The sequence below is a fragment of the Ochotona princeps genome, chromosome X (genome assembly GCF_030435755.1).
Source record: "Ochotona princeps isolate mOchPri1 chromosome X, mOchPri1.hap1, whole genome shotgun sequence".
NCBI classification, from domain to species: domain Eukaryota; kingdom Metazoa; phylum Chordata; class Mammalia; order Lagomorpha; family Ochotonidae; genus Ochotona; species Ochotona princeps.
The window spans coordinates 9,957,673-9,980,630 of record NC_080865.1 but is presented as its reverse complement, the minus strand read 5'-3'; the positions used below and the strand labels follow the sequence as shown (position 1 = coordinate 9,980,630).

At 38.0% G+C, this 22,958-nt stretch overlaps 1 protein-coding gene across 4 annotated transcripts in view; it reads left to right on the top strand.

The window, feature by feature from the left end:
* Positions 1 to 22,958, top strand: part of JADE3 (jade family PHD finger 3) — a 131,810-nt gene that overhangs the window by 71,569 nt on the left and 37,283 nt on the right. For 3 of the 4 annotated variants that reach the window (XM_058659218.1, XM_058659219.1, XM_058659221.1), the window contains exons 4-5: positions 6,669 to 6,686; positions 13,663 to 13,820. In XM_058659218.1, the coding sequence (XP_058515201.1) occupies positions 6,669 to 6,686; positions 13,663 to 13,820 (176 nt within the window). The remainder of the gene's footprint in view (positions 1 to 6,668; positions 6,687 to 13,662; positions 13,821 to 22,958) is intronic. The other variant, XM_058659220.1, reaches the window with a different exon arrangement.

Genomic DNA, 22,958 nt, shown 5'->3' with positions numbered 1-22,958 from the left:
TTCTTGCAACTAATCAACAAAATTCTTTATGTCTCCTTCATTATCACTTCCTAGCTCAAGCTTGTTTTCCACCTACGTTATAAACATTTTCTACTGCTGGAGGGATCCTTGGTCCTGTCTATCTTCCTATTGTTCCAGTTCCGACTCCTGTCTTGACTCCTTTTAATATTGTCTCTGGATTTGTTTCAATTAACGATTTCATGACTTTTTATCCATATACTTTTATATGTATGTATACATATATATTATGTAAGTTTTTCATAAATGAGATAGAAATGGGTCTTTTTTTAGAATTGGGTCATTTTTAAAATGCACTCTATCAATGTCTTCTGATTAATATATGTATAACTTTTGATATATTTCGGCTTACATCTGCTATTTTATTGCTCATTTTCTATTTGCTTTCTTGGTGTTGCTTCTAATTCCTCTGCTTTTTTTTTTTCTTCTGTCTTCCTCCGGGTTATATAAACAATTATTGGAATTCCATGATTTGTCAAAAGCAATTTTCTGTGTATTTTTGTGTGAATATTTATTGCCTACTCTCGGTATATTATATGTATATTACTTGTCAGTCTCTTGATCTTTCATTTTACCACCTTCAATGAAGTGTAAAAATTTTACAGCCATTTAATTTATATCAACTTGATGATTGTCTTAAATATGTTATCTGCCTTCATTAAGAACCACACTAGATATATTATATTTGTTCCAACAATCAAGTATATTAGCCAGCAAAGGATAATCTATTTACCATATTCCTGATGTTCCAGTTCTTCGTTGTGTTTGAAGATATTTTTTCGTTAAATTCACTTTTAAAATTTTTGTTAACCTATAATACTTACACATTACTTACAGATTTTTATGAGATATAGTGAAATGTTTCAGCATATACACAAAGCATAAACCAATCTAGGTAGGCCCTGGACTGGGAACCAAAGCCTAGAGACAAGAACTCAATCCTGGTCCTACCATATGAGTAGCAGGAAACCCAGTTACTTAAGCTATCACTGCCGTTTCCCAGGGTGCACATAGGCAGGAAGCTGATGTCAAGAACAGAGCTAGCTGTCAAGCCAATGTATCTAATATGGGAAACAGGCATCTCACCCAGTGTTTTAACCACTCGACTCATCCCATGGGCATGGGTTTCTTTTGGTTTATCTGCTTTAGGGCATGTCCAGCTTTTTGAATATGCAGTTAATGTGTTCTTCCAAATTTGGGACATATTTAGTCATGTCTTCAAATTTTTTTTCAGCTGCGCTTTCTTTTATGTGACTTAAATTACATAAATGCTGGATTGCTCACTATTTTCCCACTCTCAAGTATTATGGCCTCCCCCTCACCCGGTGTACCTTCTGTCTGTTTTTGAGTAGTTGATTTTTCTTGTTCACTGATTCTTTATTTTGTTGATTACATTCTTTAATTGAACCTAACCCAAAAGTTTACTTTTTGTATTGTTGTAATATCATATTCTAAAATATCCATTTTGTTATTCTTTCCTTACTCTTTTTTTTGCTGAGACTTTCTGTTTTTTTTTTTTCTTTTAAAAAGTGTGGGGCACATAGCAGTTAAGATACTGCTTCTGATGGCCACAACATCTGAATACCTCTATCAAGTGTTGGATGCTCTATTTGTGATCCAGCTTCTTGCTGATACACTGTCTGGGATGCAGCAGATGACTTGGGTTGGGAGACTTGGATTGAACTGTGGCCTGCTGACTTCAGCCTGACACATTTCTGGCTGTTGCAGGCATTTGGGGAGTAAACAAATGGATGGAATATTTCTCTTGCTCTCACCCTCTCCCCCACCCTCACTTCCCCTTTCTCCCTACCTCTCCTCCTGCCTTTCAAATAAGTGAAAATTAATATTTAGAATTGCTTATAATTTCTCATTGAAACATTTTTATTATAGTAGCTTTGAAATCCTTGTTGGATAATTCTAGCATCTGTATCATCTTGATGTTTGTACCCATTATCTTTTTTCTTCTCATTTCCGGGTCTTAGTATGGTGAAAGATGTTCTAGTGTATCCTGGAATTCTTTTATATTATGTTACAAAACACGGAGTCTTATTTAAAATCTTCTGTTTTGGCAGACTTGCACTTTAACTGGGCCAGTGGAGAAAAGGAGTGCTGACTCTTTACCACTAATTCCAGGATTCCCAGGCTACTCATCTTATTACCCCTGTGGGAAGCAGAGGAGTCCCGTGACTACTTAGCAGAAGGCAGAAATCCACTGATAGTGGGAAATGTAGTGGTGGTCAGAGGCATGTTACTGATGGGCACGGATGACAGCACAGGCTCTAACTGTACTCTTCATTGAGGAAGAAGGACCTTTAAGGTGGTGTCCACTAACACCACAGTAACCTTTAAAAACATTTTGACATCTTTGAAATACAATTCTTGTAGCACACAATCCAATTTAAGTGTATAATTCAGTGAGTTTTAGTATATTCAGAGTTGTGCAAGCATCATCACAGTCTAAATTTAGAATATTTTTATCACCCTAGAAAGAAACCCTGTACCATTTAACAGTATATTCCTCACTCTTCCTAACCTCATTGCCTGACATCCATTAATCTACTTTCTTTCCATCACTATGAATCTACCTGTTTTGGATATTTCATATTAATGGAATCAAATGTGACCTTTATCTCCAGCTTCTTTATTTCTGAAAGGTTTTTAATATTTCTATTTGAAAAGTAGACTTTTTTAACAAAGAGAGAAGAGGAAATATAAATGGATCTTCCATTAGATGGTTTACTCCCCACATGACTACAATGACCAGAGCTGAGCCTATCCAGAGCCAGGAACTAGGAGCTTCCTCCAGGTCTCCTGTATAGTTGCAGGGGCTCAAGTCCTTGAGTCATCCTCTGCTGCTTTCCCAGACCATAAGCAGGGAGCTGGATTCAAAATGGAGCAGCTGGGACTTGAACCAGTGCCTGTATGGAATATTGGAACCTCAGGTACCTGCTGTGCCATAGTGCCAGTCCCTGTGACTTCTTTAACTTTGCATAAAGTTTTCTAGGTTCATCTGCATCATAACGTTGTCTCTGTATCTCATTTCTTTTTATGGCTGAATTATATTGTGTTATATAAACGTATCACATGTTACTTATCTATTTGTCGATTAATAGACATGGATCATTTCCTTTTTAAGATATTATTGATAATTCTGCTATAAAAATTCATGTTCAGGTTTTTATGTGGACATAGGTTTTCCATTGTCTTGATCATACATGTAGGAGAGTGGAATTGTTCTTACACTAGTTCTGTTTAACCATTTGAGGAGCGGAAAGGCTGTTTTTTAAAGCAGATTCATCATTTTTCAGTGCCTTAAACAATGCATGAAGACATTTCAGATTTTGTTGCCAATGCCCAAGTATAGCTTGTTCATTTTATTTTCCCTGTATTTCTGATAAGCTTGAGGTTTTGGTTTCTGACATAGAATAGATAAAATGCACTCAGTTGCCAAGTGCACACTTACTGCACAGGAGCAACACTGAAGGAAGTTAGAGTAACTTGGCAAACCTCAAATGTCTTCTTTGTGTCAGAACTGCCCAGATCTTTATATTAGCTGTGATTGCTCTCTCTCCTTCATTAGCAGGATGCAAACATCTCTTTGGTACAAGATAAGGTGAATAACTTATTAAGCAACCAAAAGCACTTTGTTTTGTTGTAATTGATGTTCTATTTTGGTGGCTCAGCATTGAGCCACCAAAAGTACCATTTATGGTTTGTAAGAAGCAGATCTGCCATATGACCCAGCCATCCCACTCCTGGGAATTTACCCAAATGAAGTGAAATCAGCATATTAAAGAGCTGTCTATGCCCCCATGTTGCAGTTCAATTCACAATAGCTAAGATACGGAATTAACTGTGATGTCCATCAACTAATGACTGGGTAACGAAAATGTGATAAATACACAATATGAAAACATACTCAGCCATAAAAAGAATGCAGTCCTGTCTTTTACAACAAAATGGATGCAGCGTGGAACCATTATGCTTAATAAACCAGTCACAAAAATACAAATATGTATTTTATCTGATATGTAGCAGTTAATACAAAAATAATTGCAGGAATGAAATGGCCACGTTGGGATAGCATTGTCAGTTTTAGCTCCTGTTTATACTCCTGTAGAATTGTGTTCTTACTACTTTTTATGTGTTCAAAGTTATGATCTGTGGTGAATTAAGCGTGTAAATATAGAGTGGATAAAAATTATGTCTTTGCAAAAACCGATGAGGACAGGGTAAAGAAAGGAGAAACGGAGATTGGGTGGGAGCAAGTGAGTAAGGAAAGTGTGGTTGTCTTCTTGGAACTGAACCTACAGAATGCATAAAATCAATTTGATTTATATTCATTATAAAAGTAAATGAAAAATAAAATTGGCCTAAAAGGGAAACAATTATTTTAAATTTATAAAATTACAATTTGAATATAGTTTTCCATATTGGAAAAAACATTGTGGAATGTATTCTGAAACAGTACTGGGGGTCTTTGTTACCATATAAGACTAAGCTTTAAGGATTTTAGGCATGGTGTTCTTTGCTAGGTTTTTCTCCTTTTTAAATAGTTTATGTTTCTAGATAATCTGGGAATTTTTTGTTGTCTTCAAAGTGTATAATTACAGCTAAATTCCTTTGATTAAATATAGTTAGCATTTTTGTGGTTCTTTTACAGTGTGAAGATGATATATCAGTTTGTGGTCAGTTAGGTATAGATTCAGCTGTAAGTGAATCTGAATCAGAATTGTTCAGTTTCTCTGTTTCATTGATACTGACCAGACACTGTTGCCTTTTGTGTCATATAGGAAGTAAATGTTTTTACTTTTCCTCTGAGTAATGTACACAAATGTTTAGACTAACTGTTCTTGAAGAAATTGCCCACTGAGAGATGTTAATAAGAGTAGTAACAATCAGAGGTATTTGTGAAGAACATTTTCATTTTGTGCCTCTGGCAGGTTAAGCACCAGTGTTCCAGTTGAATTCATAGTGAGGCCTCCTTTGTTTTACAAGCAACTGAGAGGCCAGATGCATATGCAGTATTGGACTTGGCATAGCTTCTAGACTGTATGTTAGCCTGTGAATTCCCCTTTGACCACAAATGAACAGTTATCTGATAAGTACAAAGCCTTTTTGTTTGAGGAACTTTTGGGGAAACTACCAGTGCATGTAAAATAGGCACACAATTAAGAATTTGTGAAACTTTGCAACTTCATTATCCATTAAAAGTCAATGTCAACATCTAAATCCCTCATTCATGATCCATTTAACAACAAATGGCTGTGTTCTATTTTGTGAAATTTCTGCATTGCCTTGTAGACTGTGGAATTTTGATTAGCTTTTTTTTAGTTTTATTTATGTATCTTTGAAAGGCATAGTTACAGAAAGGAGGAGAGACATACAGAAAGAAGGAGGTTTTTCCATCCACTGGCCCACTCCACCAGTGGCTGAAGGTGGGCCAGTCCAAAGCCAGGAGCTTCTTCTAGGTCTCCCACATAGATGAAGGGCCCAAGCACTTGGGCCATGAGCAGGGAGCTGCACCAGAAGTGGAGCAGCTGGGAGTAGGACCAGCATCCATATGGGATGCAGGCACCACAGGCAGAGACAACCTATTATGCCACAATGCCAGCCCTGGTTAACTTTCTTGATGGGGCTCTTGCTTGGAAACTTTGTGTCTGAGAGCTAAGCCACACATGTTTTGGTTGAGCTATGAACTCACATCTCTTTTATCAGCACTTGCTTTATGGACTAGAAAGAAAATCTAAGCTTTATGCTTCTTTCTGTTTTTAGAAGAAAAACTGAGACCAGGATGATAGTAATAAAATAATGACATCTAGCACTTATTTAGCAATTATTTTGAGGCCCAGACCACTCCACTTAATCCTTACCACCTGTGAGATCAGTGTTATTATTATTCCTACTTTACAAATGAGTAAACTAAGATACAGAATTTTCATAACTTGCCCAAAGCTGCTAAATTAGTGAAACCAGTAGAACAATCTAGGTAGTCTGTCCCAGAAACCGTATTTATTGCTCTAAAAATTTTTAACTATGTGAAACAATTGCCTAATTGAAACATCAAATACACTCATAGGGACATAGCTTTTGTCTCCTTCCCTGTTAAGTTTGACTGTCACCCAAAGTTTATATATTAGAAACTCAATCCCCAATGTGATGTTGTTTGGGGTTAGGACCTAATAAGAGGTGTTCAATACTGGAGAAGTGAGATAGTTAGCATTGGAGTAGATTTGTTATTAAAGGTGAGCTTGACCCTTTCATACTCTAATGCTGTCTTTCCCATCTATTATGGGATGACTCAGCACAAATGCCCTTGCCAGATTTGCTACCATACACTTAGACTTCCCAGCTTCCAGAGCCATAAACCAAATATCTGTTCTTTATGAAACACCTAAACTCAGGTATTCTGTTATAGCAGCAGAAAACAGGCTAAGACTCTTCTCCCTGCTTTCTTCCCCCGCTGCAGATTGCTTTAAAAGATTCTGCATTACCCTTATATTGTTTCTTCATGAAAAAAATTTATATACAAAAGTATGTGTGTATGCTACTGTATATGTATAAAGTCACATTAACAAAGATATGTTGTAGTTATTTTGCTAACATTCAGTTTAAAAAACTTAATAAATGCCTTTTCTTATCTGAAACAGGTTCATGAGACTAGCTTGGTGAGTACATTTTATGTTGTGTTGCAAATAGCTGCCTAAATGCTGAACTTACCTTCCTATCTCTTCTTCAACATTTTATATTCTACCTCATGCTTGAAAACTTGACTTATACCACCAGATACAGCAGGCCCTCGTCCTCCGCCTATAGTTGAAATGCTTCTCTAGAAAACTGAAATCTGATGCCGTTCAATCTGACTAGCTTGTAAAATTCAAATTGAGTTTGTCATATAAGTATGCTTTTACCTTTTCTCTAAAGGGAAAGAAAAAATTATAGTCATTGGATTTATCTTTCACTTGCTTAAGAAAAATAAGTGTGAGTTGATTGGTGTTCTATAATTCAAGGTTTCTTATACTTCGTAGAGTACCTGTTCCCTGGAGGTTGGGTATTCTTAAAACCTTGGACAGGGACAGATTTCATTGTTCTCTCCTTTTGTAGTCTTTGTCTAGAGTTTTTAAATTACTCTCCTGCTGGAGAAATATGTTATTAGCTTCCTAGATCTTCCATAACAAATAGCAATAACCTGGGTTCCTTAAAACAGATGGAGTTTATTCTCTTGTACTTCTGGAGGCCATAAATTAAAAAAAAAATAAAAATCAACTAGTCTGTGCCTCCTTTCTATGTTTTAGAGATTTCTATTTTTTGCCAATTCCCAACTTTGGGTAACTGTCAAAATTCATTGTTTTTTTTTGATCAAACACTGCCTACTGATCTTCCATCTCAAATCTCCCTTTATCCTTGCCCTGTATAGAAACTAATCACTGAATTTGGGACCCACCTAAATATTCCAGAATGTTATCTCAGAATCCCTGCAAACACTCTTTTTCCAAGTAAGGTAACGCTCACAGGTTCTGAGAACCAGGATGTGGAATTTTTTGATGGGAGGGACACCGTTGAACCAACTTTGCTGTGATTTCAGGATACTGGAACATATTTTAATAAAAAAAAAAACTATATCAAGAATAAAGTCATGGCTTATGTCAGGGCCGATGTGCTAATGTAGTAGGGTAATTCGCCACCTGCTGTGCCAGCATCCCATATGAGTACCAGTTCATGTCCTAACTGGTCCACTTCCCCTCCTGCTCCCTGTTTATGGCATGGGAAAGCGGTGGAGGATGGCTCAAGTCCTTGGGCCCTTATACCCACATGGGAGACCAGGAAGAAGTTCCAGGATCCCAGTGTTAGATCAGCTCAGCTCCATTGTAGCCTTTGGGGAGAGAACCAGCAGATGGAAGATCTTTGTCTATGTATGTGTGTCTCTCCTTCTCTGTAATTCTAACTTTCAAATAAGAATAAATCTTTTCTTAAGAGACATAGCTTATGCTGTGTGATTATGTGGCACAACATTATTAAGCTGAAAGCATGGTATTGCAATTAGTTAATTTATTTGGTAAAGAGAATTACTTCTAACCTATTTTAGGATGTTGACAAGTACTTGGCTCTAGTATTCTTTCCAGATCTCAAGTAGGATTTCCTACAGAACTGCCTTTCCCCAAGGACAGTGTTTTAGCACAGTTATAAATTGTCACCACTACTTAACCACTGGCTCATTAAAGGCACTCTAGTAACTTAGAGAAATGAATTGTTCAGCAAAGTGGTGATTCAGTGTCTCCCACAAGTTACCCAGAACACTCAGCACCATGTAAAACATGTTAAATGAGTGTCTACAATCCCTCTTACTCACTAATACAAAGTATTATGTAATAAACCGCCAGTCTTTGTTTCCCATAGACTTAGCTTTCTCCCTGTGTAACACCCAATTAACTTTAATTATCCAGGGTTCTCGGTAAGAAGGTCATTTTGTTGTTACCTGGCCACCAGCATATTTAAAATGGATTTTCTTCTCTACTTTGTTCCAGTCATAAGTGAAACTAACAGGCATTTCCAGAATCGTCCCTGAAAGGTAGCAGATAGATTAAACTCTTATTCACTTAAATGGCACCATCTGATTATATGGCGCACCAATCTATGTATAACTTCATATGAAAATATATTCCTTTATTGCTTTCCACACTTCTGGAGCTCCCTTCCAGTGGTAAGATTTGAGCTCTCACCTAAAAATCTCTTGGTTACTCACTCTTGAAGAGTTCACTAATGGCAATAAAAACGGATAAGCATGATAGTGAAAAATTGAAAAAGAAAATTAAACAAATGAAAATTGTAAGAGATTTAAATATAAGTAAGTCCAGGGTACTAGACTATCTGTGATTATCAATACCTGCAATGCTATGATACACTGAATATCAGAATGTAAGACTTTTGACCATTGCTGAAGGACTATACTACTGTAATAATATAGGGGAAATCAGTGAGGGTTGAGGGAAAGGGGCGAATCCCAATGCCTATGGAACTGTATCAGTAAGTTTTTAATTAAAAAAATTATATGGCAGGCAGTTGGTCTAGTGGTTGAGATGCTACTTGGGATGCTTCTGTCTCACATTGGAGTACCTGGGTTTGGTTACCAGTTCTGGGTCCTCTTTTAGCTACCTGCTAATGTGAACCTTGGGAGGCATCAGTGATGGCTGAAATAATTGTACTTCTGTTATACAAATAACTATTCTCTGCTCCTGGTTTGTCTTTGTATGCACACACGCCTGTACACACACACACTGCCATTTCAGGCATTTGGGGGAGTAACCCAGCAGATGGGAGCACTCTCTGTCTCTGTGGGTATGTTTGCCTGTCAAAAAAAAAAAATAAAGAACATACATCTGGTAGAAAAATAAGCATAGCAAATATAATATGAATAATTATAAAATATGAGAGCAAACAGTAATAGTCAATACATAGGAATACAGCACCTCTTAAGGAAAAATATTTTCATTTTGGTTCGCAAAAGAAACAACCATATGTTATATGCCAAAAATACCTGGCTAGAAAGGGTAGAAATAAAGAACTAGATAAAGGTATATCAGGAAAATGAAAGGAAAAATATTAGGAATAGTGATCTTAATATGAATGAATGTAGAATTGAAGCCCAAAAAACAAAGTGGGGAACTTTTAATGCTACACAATATCATTCTCCACAATGATATGATACTTTCCAATGCGTATATAGTGAATAACATACCACCCATCTGTATGAGACAAAAACTGTAGGAGCAAGAATATGTAGTGATCATAGATTTAGTATCACACATGTTAAGTAAACAGAAGAACAAGTGAGGAAATAAAAGATCTAAATAACAAACAGTACGGTAATTCTGATGAATATCTAGCAAACTCTACACATTGATTTTATTTTACTTTTTATGAGAGATTTTGTTTTATTTTGTTTTATGATACAGTTCCATTGGTTCTGGGGTTGCCCATGCCTTTCCCTAAGGTCATCACCCCATTGATTTCCCCTCTAGTCCTACAATGGATGTGCTTCATGAACAGTCACAAGTCCATCATGCTGCTATTGAAGTGTTTCCCGACAGTGCAGGCATGGACATTGTCAGACAGTCCATCACCTTACTGTTAGGATATTATCGATTCTTTCCCTGGGAGCGCACCTTTGGCCTGTATGCAGAGACATACAGCACTTTGTCTCCATATCTGAATATATCAGTCCCCACTACACTTCCATTATATATCCCCTAAACTACAGAACTACACATTGATTTTAAATGCAGTAGATGATACACCGTCTTGAATACATCTGGTAGATACACAAAATATGATCAAGTATTTATTAAGTCCAAAAGAAAACATCAATAATTTCCATTTGGTAGGCATAAATGGCACTTTTACTACAATGCATTAAAATAAAGAAATTAATAATAGAAATAAGTCCTCCAACATGCAAATTTTTAAACCTGTTAAACTACTCTGATGAAACAGAAAACAAATTGAAATTTTAATTTTTTAACTAATAATGATGAAAACATTACATCTTAGATCCTCATGCTATATGATAAGTTAATGGTGAAAAGAAAGCAAACATTGTTCATCCTACTCTTTTTTTATATACACCAAGAAACTATTATTTTTAAAGTTTTTTTTTTTTTTTTTTTAACGGCAAGAGAGGGAGAATATTCTATCCTCTGGTTCATTTCTGAAATGCCATAAAAACCAGGGCTGGTTTAGGCAGAACCAAAAGGCAGGAACTACATCCAAATCTGCCACATGGAATACAAGAACCCAAGTAAGTCCCAACCTTGCAGATGCGTTGGCAGGAAGCTAGATGGGAAGCAGAGGAATCAGGACTCACATCAGCATTCCAATATGGGATGTCTTGATTCCAAATGGGAGCTTAACTTGCTTAACCATAGTACCTGCTCCTTATCCCTTACCCCTTAATAAAATTCTCTTCGAAGAAATACAACACTTTCATTCTTAATGTTTCTAACATTGTTCTTATAGAATTTTAAATATTGTGCTTTTTCCTCTTTTCTATACATGTATAACAAGAAACAAAAGTTTCTGTTATTTTGCCAGCATGTTTAAAGTTCACAAAACAATTTTTCTCATAATAAGATTGATTCTTATGGATTCATCATGTATTATATATATGTTCCCACACATGTATTCAAAGTGAAACCGACTATGTAGATCTCATAGATAACCTCCTTTGGTTAAACGTAGAAAGCTTAAATCAGTTTCCAGAGAAAATGAGTAAGGAACTTATCTACAGAAAAGTATCATGAACAGATGTAGAGATATTAACCAATACAATTAAAAATAGAAGAACTCGGGCTTGGCAGCGTGGCCTAGTGGCTAAGGTTCTTGCCTTGATCCCATATGGCCGCTGGTTCTAATCCCAGCAGCTCCACTTTCTCTCTATCTCTCCTCCTCTCAGTATATCTGACTTTGTAATAAAAATAAAAAAATAAATCTTAAAAAAAAAATAGAAGAACTCCATTCGAAATACGACTACATGAAGAGGTTATAAAATTCTGTTACAAATCATACAATAGGATATCTAGAGAGCTGCAGAAAATCAGCGGTAAAATTAAAACAGTAAAATAGCTCAAGTAGTAGAATATGAAATCATATAAAAGTGAATAACTTTTATAATGCATTAAGGATATATAAACATGCTTAGGGTATGTTGCAGCATTAGAAATTAAGAAATTTTTCAAAAGAGATGGAACATGTCAAGAGAAGTCATCAATCTGGAAGCATTCCCTATAGCCAAAAGTAGAATAGTTTAAACAAGAAAATGATAGTAATATTGAATTACTAAGAGAATAAAAGTAGATATCCGTGATATTATGATAGAAATAAAAATAAATAAATAAATTGGAGATAAGTGATGGATCTTTATTATAGAAATATTTCCACTAATGAACGTGGAAGGAATGAAGGAAACAGAAACACCATTAGAACACCACAGTAATAATTGTGCAGCCAAGATAGCCACCAATGCATATTAAAATTAGTCCATGACAACCTGAGGAAAACAGGATATTTTTGTAGTCTCCAAATATTTAATAATCTCACAGCAAGACATTGCCTGAGCCAAGTGACTGAGTTTAATATAACCAGTAATTAGCATCGTGCATCTGTGATGTTAACGGAATGACAGATACAACAGCATCTCTGTTTTATTCTTATCAAAAAGCAAGTCATCTTAATCCTGTCATAAGAAAACAAACATCAGACAAGCCTAAATTGAAGGCAAATAATACAAAATAACATGGCAAGCACTCTTCGAAAGTGTCAAGGTCATGAAAGACGAAGACAGATTGTCATAGATTAGAGGATACTAAAGGAGATGTAATTAATTACAGTTACATTGAAATGAACCAGTGGATGGAAGGTCTGTCTCTCCCTGTCTCTAATTCTGAATTGAAAATAAGTCTTCTATAAAGAGAATTGGTCGCTTTACACAAACTGCCTAACTGCTTTAGAGTAACCGTTATTGATAATTTACATTCAAGAAGCCAAAAAAAATTTTTCAGGAAGGATTCCTTTATGCTTTAGTAAAATCTAGAATAATCTAGCTTTCCTGTCGATACTTCAAACCTTTACAAATAGAAGTTGGTCTATCCATTTAGAAAGTTAAAGATGTGGAATGGTGTGATCGGCAGCAATTCATACCAGTTGAAATATTGGAACCACTTGAGCAGTGCCCTCGGAATATGCCCCACGTCGGGTTCCCTAGGATGGTAGGGAGGGTGGGTGTGGCTTCTCCCTTTGTCTCTCCCCTTCCCCCAGATGCAGGAAGGAAAGAAGAGAATGCGGAAGCAATGGTCTTACCCACTTTCCTGTAGCCCTTGGCCCTTTGAACCCTAATCAAGTATGTAAAGATCATCAAAATTTAAAAAAAATCTAAAAAGAAAGTTAAAGGTGTTTCTCTTATTTGAAGCAGAATGGATAGGAATGGGCTTTCGATTTGAAAGGCAGGATTGCATAGAGAGGAGAAACAGATCTTCCTTCTGCTGGTTCACTCCCCATGTGGCAACAACCAGCAGCTGGAGTTAAGCAAATCTAAAGCTGAAACGTTCTTTGGGGTCTCCCATACAGCTGCAGGGTCCCAAGGACTTGAGCCTTCCTCTCCAGCTTTCCAGGTCATAAGCAGGGATGTGGATTGAAGTGGAACAGCCAGGAGTCATATGAGGATGCCAGCTCTGTAGGCAGAGGGTTAGCTTGCTATGCCACTGTGCAGCCCAAGGGGATGATCTTTTCAAATTGGTTTTAGGGAGCAGATGTTTAACACAGCAGGATTTCTGCATTCCATTTCAGGAATTCCTGGTTTCAGGTCCTCCATCTACTCTCTATTCCAGCTTCCTGATGATACACACAGATGATGACTTAAATAGTTAAATCCCTGCTACACGTATAGGACACAGATTGAGTTCCTCGCTCCTGACTTCAGCCCGACCGAGCCCTGGCTGTCGTGGGCCTTTGAAGAGTAAACCAGTGGATGGGAGATCTATCTCTGTGTCTTTCTACCCCTCTCTGTCTCATTTCTCTGCATTTCAAACAAAAATTTTAATGATATTATTCAGTAGTGATGGCCTTCTCAAACTGCGTGCACTATTTTCCCAGATATTCCGAAAGGACCTTATCAGTGCCATGAAAATTCCAGATTCTCATCACATTAATCCAGACAGCTATTACCTCTTTACGGATACATGGAAAGAAGAATGGGAAAAAGGAGTCCAGGTACCAGCCAATCCGGACAATTTTCCACAACCTTCCCTCAGGTATTTGCATACTTGCATCTTTGATTTGGAAACTGGATGTTTCAGTTTTGTGTGTGTACTGGTTATAGACCAGTAATACTTTTTTTAAAGATTTATTTTATTTTTATTGGAAAGTCAGATTTATTTTATTTTTATTGGAAAGTCAGATTTACAGAGTAAAGGAAAAACAGAAAGTGTTCCATCTGCTGATTGACTCCACAAATGGCTGCAATGGCCAGGGCTGACTGGACTGATCCAAAGCCAGGAGCCAGGAGCCGGAAGCTTCTTCCAGGTCTCCCATGCAGGTGCAGGATCCCAAGGCTTTGGGCCATCCTCTACTGCTTTCCCAGGCCACAAGCAGGGAGCTGGATGGGAAGTGGAGCCGGGAGACAAACTGGAACCCATATGGGATCCCGGGTATGCAAGGCAAGGACTTCAGCCACTAGGCTACTCTGCTGGGCCCCAGTAATACATTTGTAATACCAGAGTTACACAATATGTTTACCAGTTCTCTGAGATCAGTGGCAGATTATATCACATTGCAATAGGGCAATAGTTGAATTAAGATTCATTTACTTATGAGCATAATTATTTGCCCATTTATAGGATGAAACTAAAGTCCAGTCTGGAATTATGATACAGTTTTAGAGACCAAGATTTCCAAGTATGACTCAGTTATCAATAGTGTTTATTAGTCTTCAAAGAGAAACAGAGCTCTGATTAATTAACACAGATGAGAACTTGATTCAGTAGAATAGGGGCATTATTGTGATAGTGTCTGTAAATAGTGAACTAAAACATAGAGCTTATAAAAATGTGTAATCGCAAATGAAAAAGGAATACTGGAATAATTGGGTTGACTGCAGGCACACAGCCTTCATTTGCAGACTTAAAAAGAAAGTTGAAATAAGAGAGAATACTTTGCTTTTAACAGAGGAGAGAAAGCCTTTTCTGCCAGAGTAAGCAGTAAGTTCCGTTCTTCAAGAGTAGTGACTGGTTTTGGAAGCCATTTTTTCTTACTGGTCTCTGTGTTTTTGGTGCTTTACACAATGACTGACACAAAATAAAATGTTCAATATTTGATTGAACTGAGGAATCACTGCTTTTTTAGATCTCATTGTTCATCTGTTCTCTACTGTGTCAAGTTCTTAAAAGACAGAGGTAAACATGCCCCTAGCTGCAGATACTCAAGACCTACTCATGCTCCAGAATTTCTTGTGAAATCACTTCTAGAAACCCAAGCCCAAGCTATTCCATTCACAGAGAAGCTGTTTTATACTGCTTGAAGGAAAGCTCCACAGCCGATCCGAAGTCAGATGGCAGGAGCCTCTTCTGTGTCTCCCACACAGATGCAGGGTCCCAAGGCTTAAGCCCTCCTCCACTGCTTTCCCAGGTCACGAGCAGCGGGCTGGAAGGGAAGTAGAGCAACTGGGACACAAACCAGCACCCAAATAGGATCCCAGCACATGCAAGGCAAGGACCCAGCCACTAGGCTATTGCGCCAGGCCCTAAACCCATACTTTTATTTCATTTTTTCATGACCTTTTTCTTTTATATACCTGTAACTGCCCTGGTTATTATTGAGAGTAACTAACATGTTTACTTTGATCTTGTTGGTAAGTCAATCAGTATCAAAGATTTACTGATGGAAATGATTTTAATTATTCAGGCTAAGTGGAAAATTTCAGTGTGCTCCTTTAAAATGGTGTCTATCTGATAGTAAACCATATATATAAAATGGATAGCAAGAGTGGAGCAGTAGTTTAGTAACAATTGTAAGAACTAAAAAAGTTTGTTCTCAAATAGAAACACAGTACCTAATACATATAAAGCCTTAATATCCTTATATTCTGAAAGTTTAGAATATTTGTCATTTTAAGTGATAAGATAGGAATTTTTTGCTAAATCTCTTCTGTTTGCCACATTTCTTTGCCACATGCAACTTTTAATTGAACACTAAGAAAGACTATTAAATTATCTATATTAATTTCTTAGTGAAATCCTGAACTAATTGCTTTTGGTAAATAGAGTGTATAGTTTTCTACTTTTTATTTTTTAAAGATTCAGTAGATGTATAAAAAATATACATGTTTATGGGGTACTGTGTGATGTTTTGATATGGATGTGCATTGTATAATGTCCAATCAAGGTAAATGTCTCTTCAAACATTGAGCATTTCTTTGTGGTAAAAATATCATGTGATGGTTTCTGATGGGGATAAATATGCAGTATCTAAACTGTCTGTGGTCATGGTTCTTATTCCTAGCTAGCTGTGTAAGCCAGTACCCATTGCTAAGCTTCGCCCCTTTTCTTCCTCCCTGCCTCTGGTAACCATCATTAACTCCTGTGAGAACAGCATTTTTAGACTTCACATGAAAGTGAAATCATATAATTGCCTTTCGGTGTTTGACTTTTTTCACTGAAGTAATGATTCCCAGTTTCATCCATGTTGTTATAAATGACAAGATTTTATCCATTCTAGGCTGAGTTCATTGTGTATATGTGCCACATTTTCTTTGTAATTTGCTGGGTTTTTAGAAGGCATCATTAAGAATCTTACTGTAGTATGTAACATTCCCTGTGGAACAGTGATTCTCAAATTTTAGGATGCATCATAATTACCTAGAGGGCTTGTTAAACTTTTTAGTCCTATTCCCAGAGCTTTTGATTCAGTAGATCTGAGGTGTGGGGCATCAAAATTTGTATCTCTAACAATTCCCTACATGATGCTGATGCTACTAGTCTAGGAATAACACTTGAAACATAATTGTTATGGAATATGTTCATCTTATTTCCTGAATTGAATAGAAATTTCTATAATTCTGTCAATTGCCTTGTGTTTTCCTTTTGGTTTTCAAAATGAGTCAACCATTTTTGAGGCTCAACTAATGTAATATCGAAGCTTTATGTTTGAAATAGATCATCTCCTCAACTATAACTGCTTATTGCATCATCTTACAGGTCCCAAACTATGTCTTGTGATTTTTACTTTTTGGCTTTGGTGGGCTACCTTTTTTTTTTTTTAAAGATTTATTCATTTTTTATTACAGCTAGATATACAGAGAGGAGGAGAGACAGAGAGGAAGATCTTCCGTCCGATGATTCACTCCCCAAGTGAGCCGCAACGGGCCGATGCGCGCCGATCCGATGCCGGGAACCTGGAACCTCTTCCGGGTCTCCCACGCTGGTGCAGGGTCCCAATGCATTGGGCCGTCCTCGACTGCTTTCCCAGGCCACAAGCAGGGAGCTGGATGGGAAGTGGAGCTGCCGGGATTAGAACCGGCGCCCATATGGGATCCCGGGGCTTTCAAGGCGAGGACTTTAGCCGCTAGGCCACGCCTCCGGGCCCTGTGGGCTACCTTAAAAATGTTGTGACATAAAATGGTATTGGAACATTGATGAAACATTGGTTCATAAAATTTTTGAAACAAAATTTAGCATTTTTACATACTAAGTTCGTCATTTATTTAGCCCCATGGTGTGAAATTACTCCCAGATTGGCTGTTTACTTAGGTCCTATTCTTAAGGTTTCCTTTTTGCCATCCATATAAACTCTTCAGAGTTTTGGCAATAATTTTTTAAAATAATTGATACATGAACCCATTGAATCAAATATGTGCTTTGCAAATATTTTCCCAGTCTACCATGAATGATCTTTTTATCCTCTTTGTAGAGTCTTGCACAAAATAAAAGTGAGTTTGATGAAGTTCACTTCATAGAAATTTTATTTATTTGGGTCATGCTTTTAATATCCTTTTTGCGAACTTCCCACATAGCCAATGTCTCAATGATTTTCTCCTATGTGTCCTTTTTTAAGTTTTACAATTTTACATTTGACAGTTAAAACATATAATTCAGTTTGAATTTCTGTTATACAAGATGGGAGGTTTAGATCTAAGTTCAAAATTAGCTAGGTTGATTCCCTCTACTTTTTTTTTCAAATTACTGCATCTGTTCTAGTTTATCTTTCCATACAAATTTTTACATTATATCTACAGTTCTGCTGGATTTCCATAGGACTTGGCATTAAATCTGTATTATTTGAGGAAAAACTGTCATCCTTACTACGTTGAACCTTCCAGTTGTTTTTTTTATTATTATTATTATTTGGACTTTTGATTTTTTAAGACATTGTTATTTGTTTTTAAAGGCAGAGTGATGGGGGTGGGAGAGAGAGAACTTTCACCCACTAGTTCACTTCTCAAATGACTGTAATAGCCATGGCTGGGCCAGACTGAAATCAGGAGCCCAGAACCTCATCCTAGACTTCCACGTGAGCGGTAGAGGGACCCAACTGCTTGGGCCATCACCTGCTGCCTCCCAGGATGCACATTAGCAGGGAGCTGAATTGAAAGTGGGGCATCCAGAACCCATCAGGACCTGTGTTACTGGCATTACAAGCAGCGGCTTAATCTACATCACAACACTGACACCATCTTCCTTTATTTCTTTCATCAACATTAAATAGGTTTGCTTTTAAAGATTTATTTATTCTTACTGGAGAGTCAGATTTACAGAGAGGAGAGATAGGAATGTCTTCCATCTGCTGATTTCACTCCCCAAGTGGCCGCAGCAGCTGAGGCTAGCTGGGCTGATCCAAAGCCAGGAACCAGGAGCCTCTTCCGAGTCTTCCACTTGGGCACAGGGTCCCAAGGCTTTGGGCCGTTCTGTACTGCTTTCCCAGGCCACAAGCAGGGAGCTGGATGGGAAGCAGAGCAGTTGGGACATGAACTGGTACTCCTATGGGATCTGGCGTGTGCAAGCGAGGCCTTTAGCCACTAGGCTACTGCACTGGGCCCAACATTACATAGTTTTCAGTAATCAAGTCCTATATGTAGTTCCCTGGATTTATACTTGTGCTAAAATTTTTGAACAATTTTAGTAGTGTTTCTAACTTGATTGCTATGTATTCACTGATATATACAACCAACCAATTTTTGTGTCAGTGTTTTATCCTCATTGCCTTACTGAATTGTGTAGTTCTGTCCATTTTTCAAAAAATATTCCTTGAAATTCCCTATCTGAACCACCTTGTCATGTGAAAAGAAGGGTAGCTTTATTTCTTCCTTTCTGATCTGTTTATCTTTTCTTTCTTCTCCTATTCACATGGCAAAACCCTCCAGTACTATGTTGATAGCATTAGTGTTAGTAGACATTTTTCCTTATTCCCAGTCTTGAGACAGCTTTCCTTGTTCCCATTCTTTTAATATTGAGCATGATGTGAGTTTTAGTAGTTTATTGTACTTATACTATAAATGGGTGTTGAATTTTATCACATAATTTCTTATCCATGATCATGTGCCTTTTTGTTGTTTAACTGATTAATATTACAGAGTACATTTGTTGAATTTGTATTACTGAGCCAAGTTTACCTTGCTGGGTTAGACCCCAATGTATTAGATTACATGTCCATAACAAAATACCATAGGTTGGGCAGCTAAACAACAGAAATTTCTCAAAATTCTGGAGAGAGAAAGTCCCACGTCAAAAGCTAGCAGCATTCAGTGTTCTGTGAGGGCTTTCTTCCTTGATTACTGGCTTCTCACTGTGTGCTCCCATGGCCTTTCCGTGGCACGTGGGACATGGGGAGGTAGGGAGAGACAGCCTGACGACAAGCACTGGTGGATAAACCCCTCATCTTTATGACCTTGTTTAATCTCAGTACTCCACATGGACCTGTTCTCCAGATAGTCACAGAGTTCAAACTTCAACATAGGAGTTTTGGAGGAGTGTAATTCAGTTCATTGCATCGAGTTGGTCATAGTTCATCGTTCTTTTTCAGATACTGTTTGATTTGGTTTGTTAACACCTTGTTGAGAATTTTTGTGTCTATGTTCCTGAGGAATATTAGCTGATGTTTTTATCTGGTTTTATATCAGGGTAATCATTGCCCTGTACAATTAGTTGAAGAGTATTCCCTCTTTCTCTTTTTTTAGAAGCATTTGTTTAGAATTCCTTTTGGGAGCTTATTTTATCTTCTATTTTTTTAAAGAAAAATTTAATAGAAAGCTTTAAAGCAAAATTTTCTGGCTGAAAAAAAATTTTTATTGGAAAGTCAGATATACATAGAGGAGGAGAGACAGAGAAGAAGATCTTCTGTCTGATGATTCATTCCCGAAGCGACCACAACAGCTGGAGCTGAGCTGATCCAAAGCCAAGAGCCAAGAGCCAGGAGACTCTTCCAGGTCTTCCACACGGTCCCAAGGCTTTGGGCCATCCTCTAGTGCTTTCCCAGGTCACAGGCAGGGAGCTGGATGGGAAGTGGGGCCGCCGGGATTAGAACCGACGCCCATATGGGATACTAGTGCGTGCAAGGCGAAGACTTTAGTCACTAAGCACTGGGCCCTGCTGGAAAAAAAAAAAAAAAACTTTCCCACTCTTTATAAAGGTGACAAGAATTTGAAGACCTGGATCCTTTAAATCATTACTAGGCTTGAAGGACCAGCAGAATTCAAAGGGCTGCCCTTGCCTGCATGTCACAAGGTGTTCCATGAAGCAGCACAATGCAGCAACGTTCCTCTTTCACTGTGCCTGGTATTCTGAACTCTGCAGTCTCCAATTCCCAATCCCCAAAGCTGCCATTCTCTCAGTGCTTAATTCTCAATCCTTGGCACTGCCCCCGCCTCTAGCAGCCCACCCCAACCCCAACAGAGCTCTGCCTATTCCCGGGAAAGCCATAGGCATCTCTCAGGTCAAAACTCCAACACTCCAGGGGGCAGTGCCCCACAACCTTCCCCTCTCCCCACTCCACTCTCCTAGGACTCTCCATGCCCTCTGCCATTCCCACCAGGTGCCACATGCTCCTGGCTGGCATAGCAAAAGATCATGTGGGCTTTGCAGGCCTGGGGCGGTTGGTGAGTTACGCAACCTACCGCTGCCTAAATGTCCGCCACCTCAGCCTGGCCAGCACCCTGGGGACTGCAGAGGGGTGGAGGTGGGAGGGCCACACACAGCATTGTCCTCATGGCTCAAGGGTACCCAAACCAAACTTTTAAAATATTTTTTTGTGACTGAAAACAAAATTACAGGAAGGGTCCCTTGGGATGCCCACTCCCGGATAAATTTCTTCTGGGAGGCCAGTGGCCCTCAGCCCCTTTCCGTGCCCACTCCTCTCCCCACTACTCTGAAAATCAGAGTTGAGGAAAATCATTTTAGACTTTCCTTGGAGGCGAGAGCGCTCTACTCTGCAGCAAGCTGCTCCCTCAGCTTTGTGACGTCAGTGATAAGTGCCAGCGTCCTGGAGGGAACACACAGATGGGTGGCACCTTCATCACACCTGCAAGACACCTGCTAGTTCTCTGGCTGCCTACTTGTTCCTCCCCCCCCCCACCACCAAAATAAAAACAAACAAGCAAAAACCCTGAAAGTAGCACTTCCACATGTCAAGAAATGAGGAAAGCTTTTCCAGAACCTTCCTTAGGCCTGGGCTCTGCATTTTGCTGAGAGTGAGCTGCATCTTGCGCACAGGGTAGTCAGGGTACTTTGACCATTGTTTAAACATTGGTTAAAATTCAATAATGGACTTGGAGACTTATGTTTTGGGAATTTGTTTAGTAGAGTTAGCATTGTAGCACAGTCAGTTAAGCTGCTATTTGAAACTCTGGCATCTTTTATCAGAGTTGATTCAAGTCTTGCTTGCTCTGCCACTAACCCAACTCTCTGCTGATGCACTATGGAAAGCTGCAGCTGATGACCAAAGTACTTGGCTTCCTGACACCCCCGTGAGAGGCCCAGGTGAAGTTCCTGGCTCTTGATTCCAGTGTGGCCCAGTCCTAGATGTGACCATTTGGAGAATGAACCCTTGGAGATGAGATCTCTCTTTCTTGCTCTCTCACTCTCTCTGCCTTTAAAATAAGTTATTTTTTTTTTACATTATGGAGCTATTTAATTTACTGCATATTTTGTGCCTTTGGGTAACTTGTGTTTTAAGGGGTTGATTTGTTTTAGCTGTCAAATTTATGTGTATATAATTATTCATGACATTTTTTCTGTTGCTTTCATTTTAAAATTTAGCAGTCTTTACCAGAATTCCATTTACAAAAAAGGTAGAATTAACTGTACTTTTCCCTGTGCTTCCCACTGAGTACAGCTCAGAGCCCTGAACATTTTATGTTATACTCACATAAACCTCAAAAAGTCAGAACAGCACCGGTCCTTGAGATCTGAGTAAATAACAAGGCTGTGTATTTTCTTGGCTTTCTTGTTGTTGTCAGACTTGGTGCTGGAGAAGGTGACAATCCAGAAACAACCAGCAAAGACTTTTTTTCTCAAAAAGTCACTAAAGGCAGCTTGTTTTCTCTAGCCAATTGGTTACAAAGGGACAACATATAAAATCAGAAGACATTTAGATATTACCTGTTCTATTATAGCCCAACACCACAGAAAAAAAACTCTGGGCCACTCCAGCCATCTCCAATGAAGGTGGTGGCAAACCTAGATTTCCACTTCAACCAGGAATAATGATGCACCCTATTTAGGGTGGTGTCTGAGCATATTTAGCAGCGAACCAGACTGTGCCCCTTTGTGTAGCAGTAATGAAAACACCTTAAGAATAACAAAAACTTAGTTTGATTAACCAATAAACACCAAGATGACAGATAATAAATAAATAAAGATAATAAGGCAGTCATCATAAAGATGCTTCTGGGGGAATGGGGATTGGGGAAGATGTTTCTGTGAATGACTATGTGCACACTTGAAACAAGTAAAAAAAAAATATATCCCTCTTTAATTCCTGATGTTGGAAATTTTGTCTTTTTTTTCTTTTGCCACTGGCTAGTTACACTGATCATTTTGTATAATTTTTGCTTCATTATATTTTTCATTTTTCTGGTTTTAATCATACTGATTTTTGCTCTAATATTTATTATTCCCATCCTTCTGCTTACTTTTGAGTTTACTTTGCTCTCCTTTTTTCTAGTTTGAGTTAAAAGCTTACTATTTTTGAAACTTTCCCTCTTCTAATATAAGCATTTTGTGCTGTAAGCTTCCTTCTCTCTTGTTAGCTGTATTTCATAAATTTTTATGTGTTCTTGTGTTCCTATTGTCTTGAATATTTTACTTCCCTTGAAATTACTTTTTTAATATTTATTTATTTTTATTAGAAAGGAAGATTATTAGACACAGAAACAAAGATCTTCCATTTGCTGGTTTATTTCC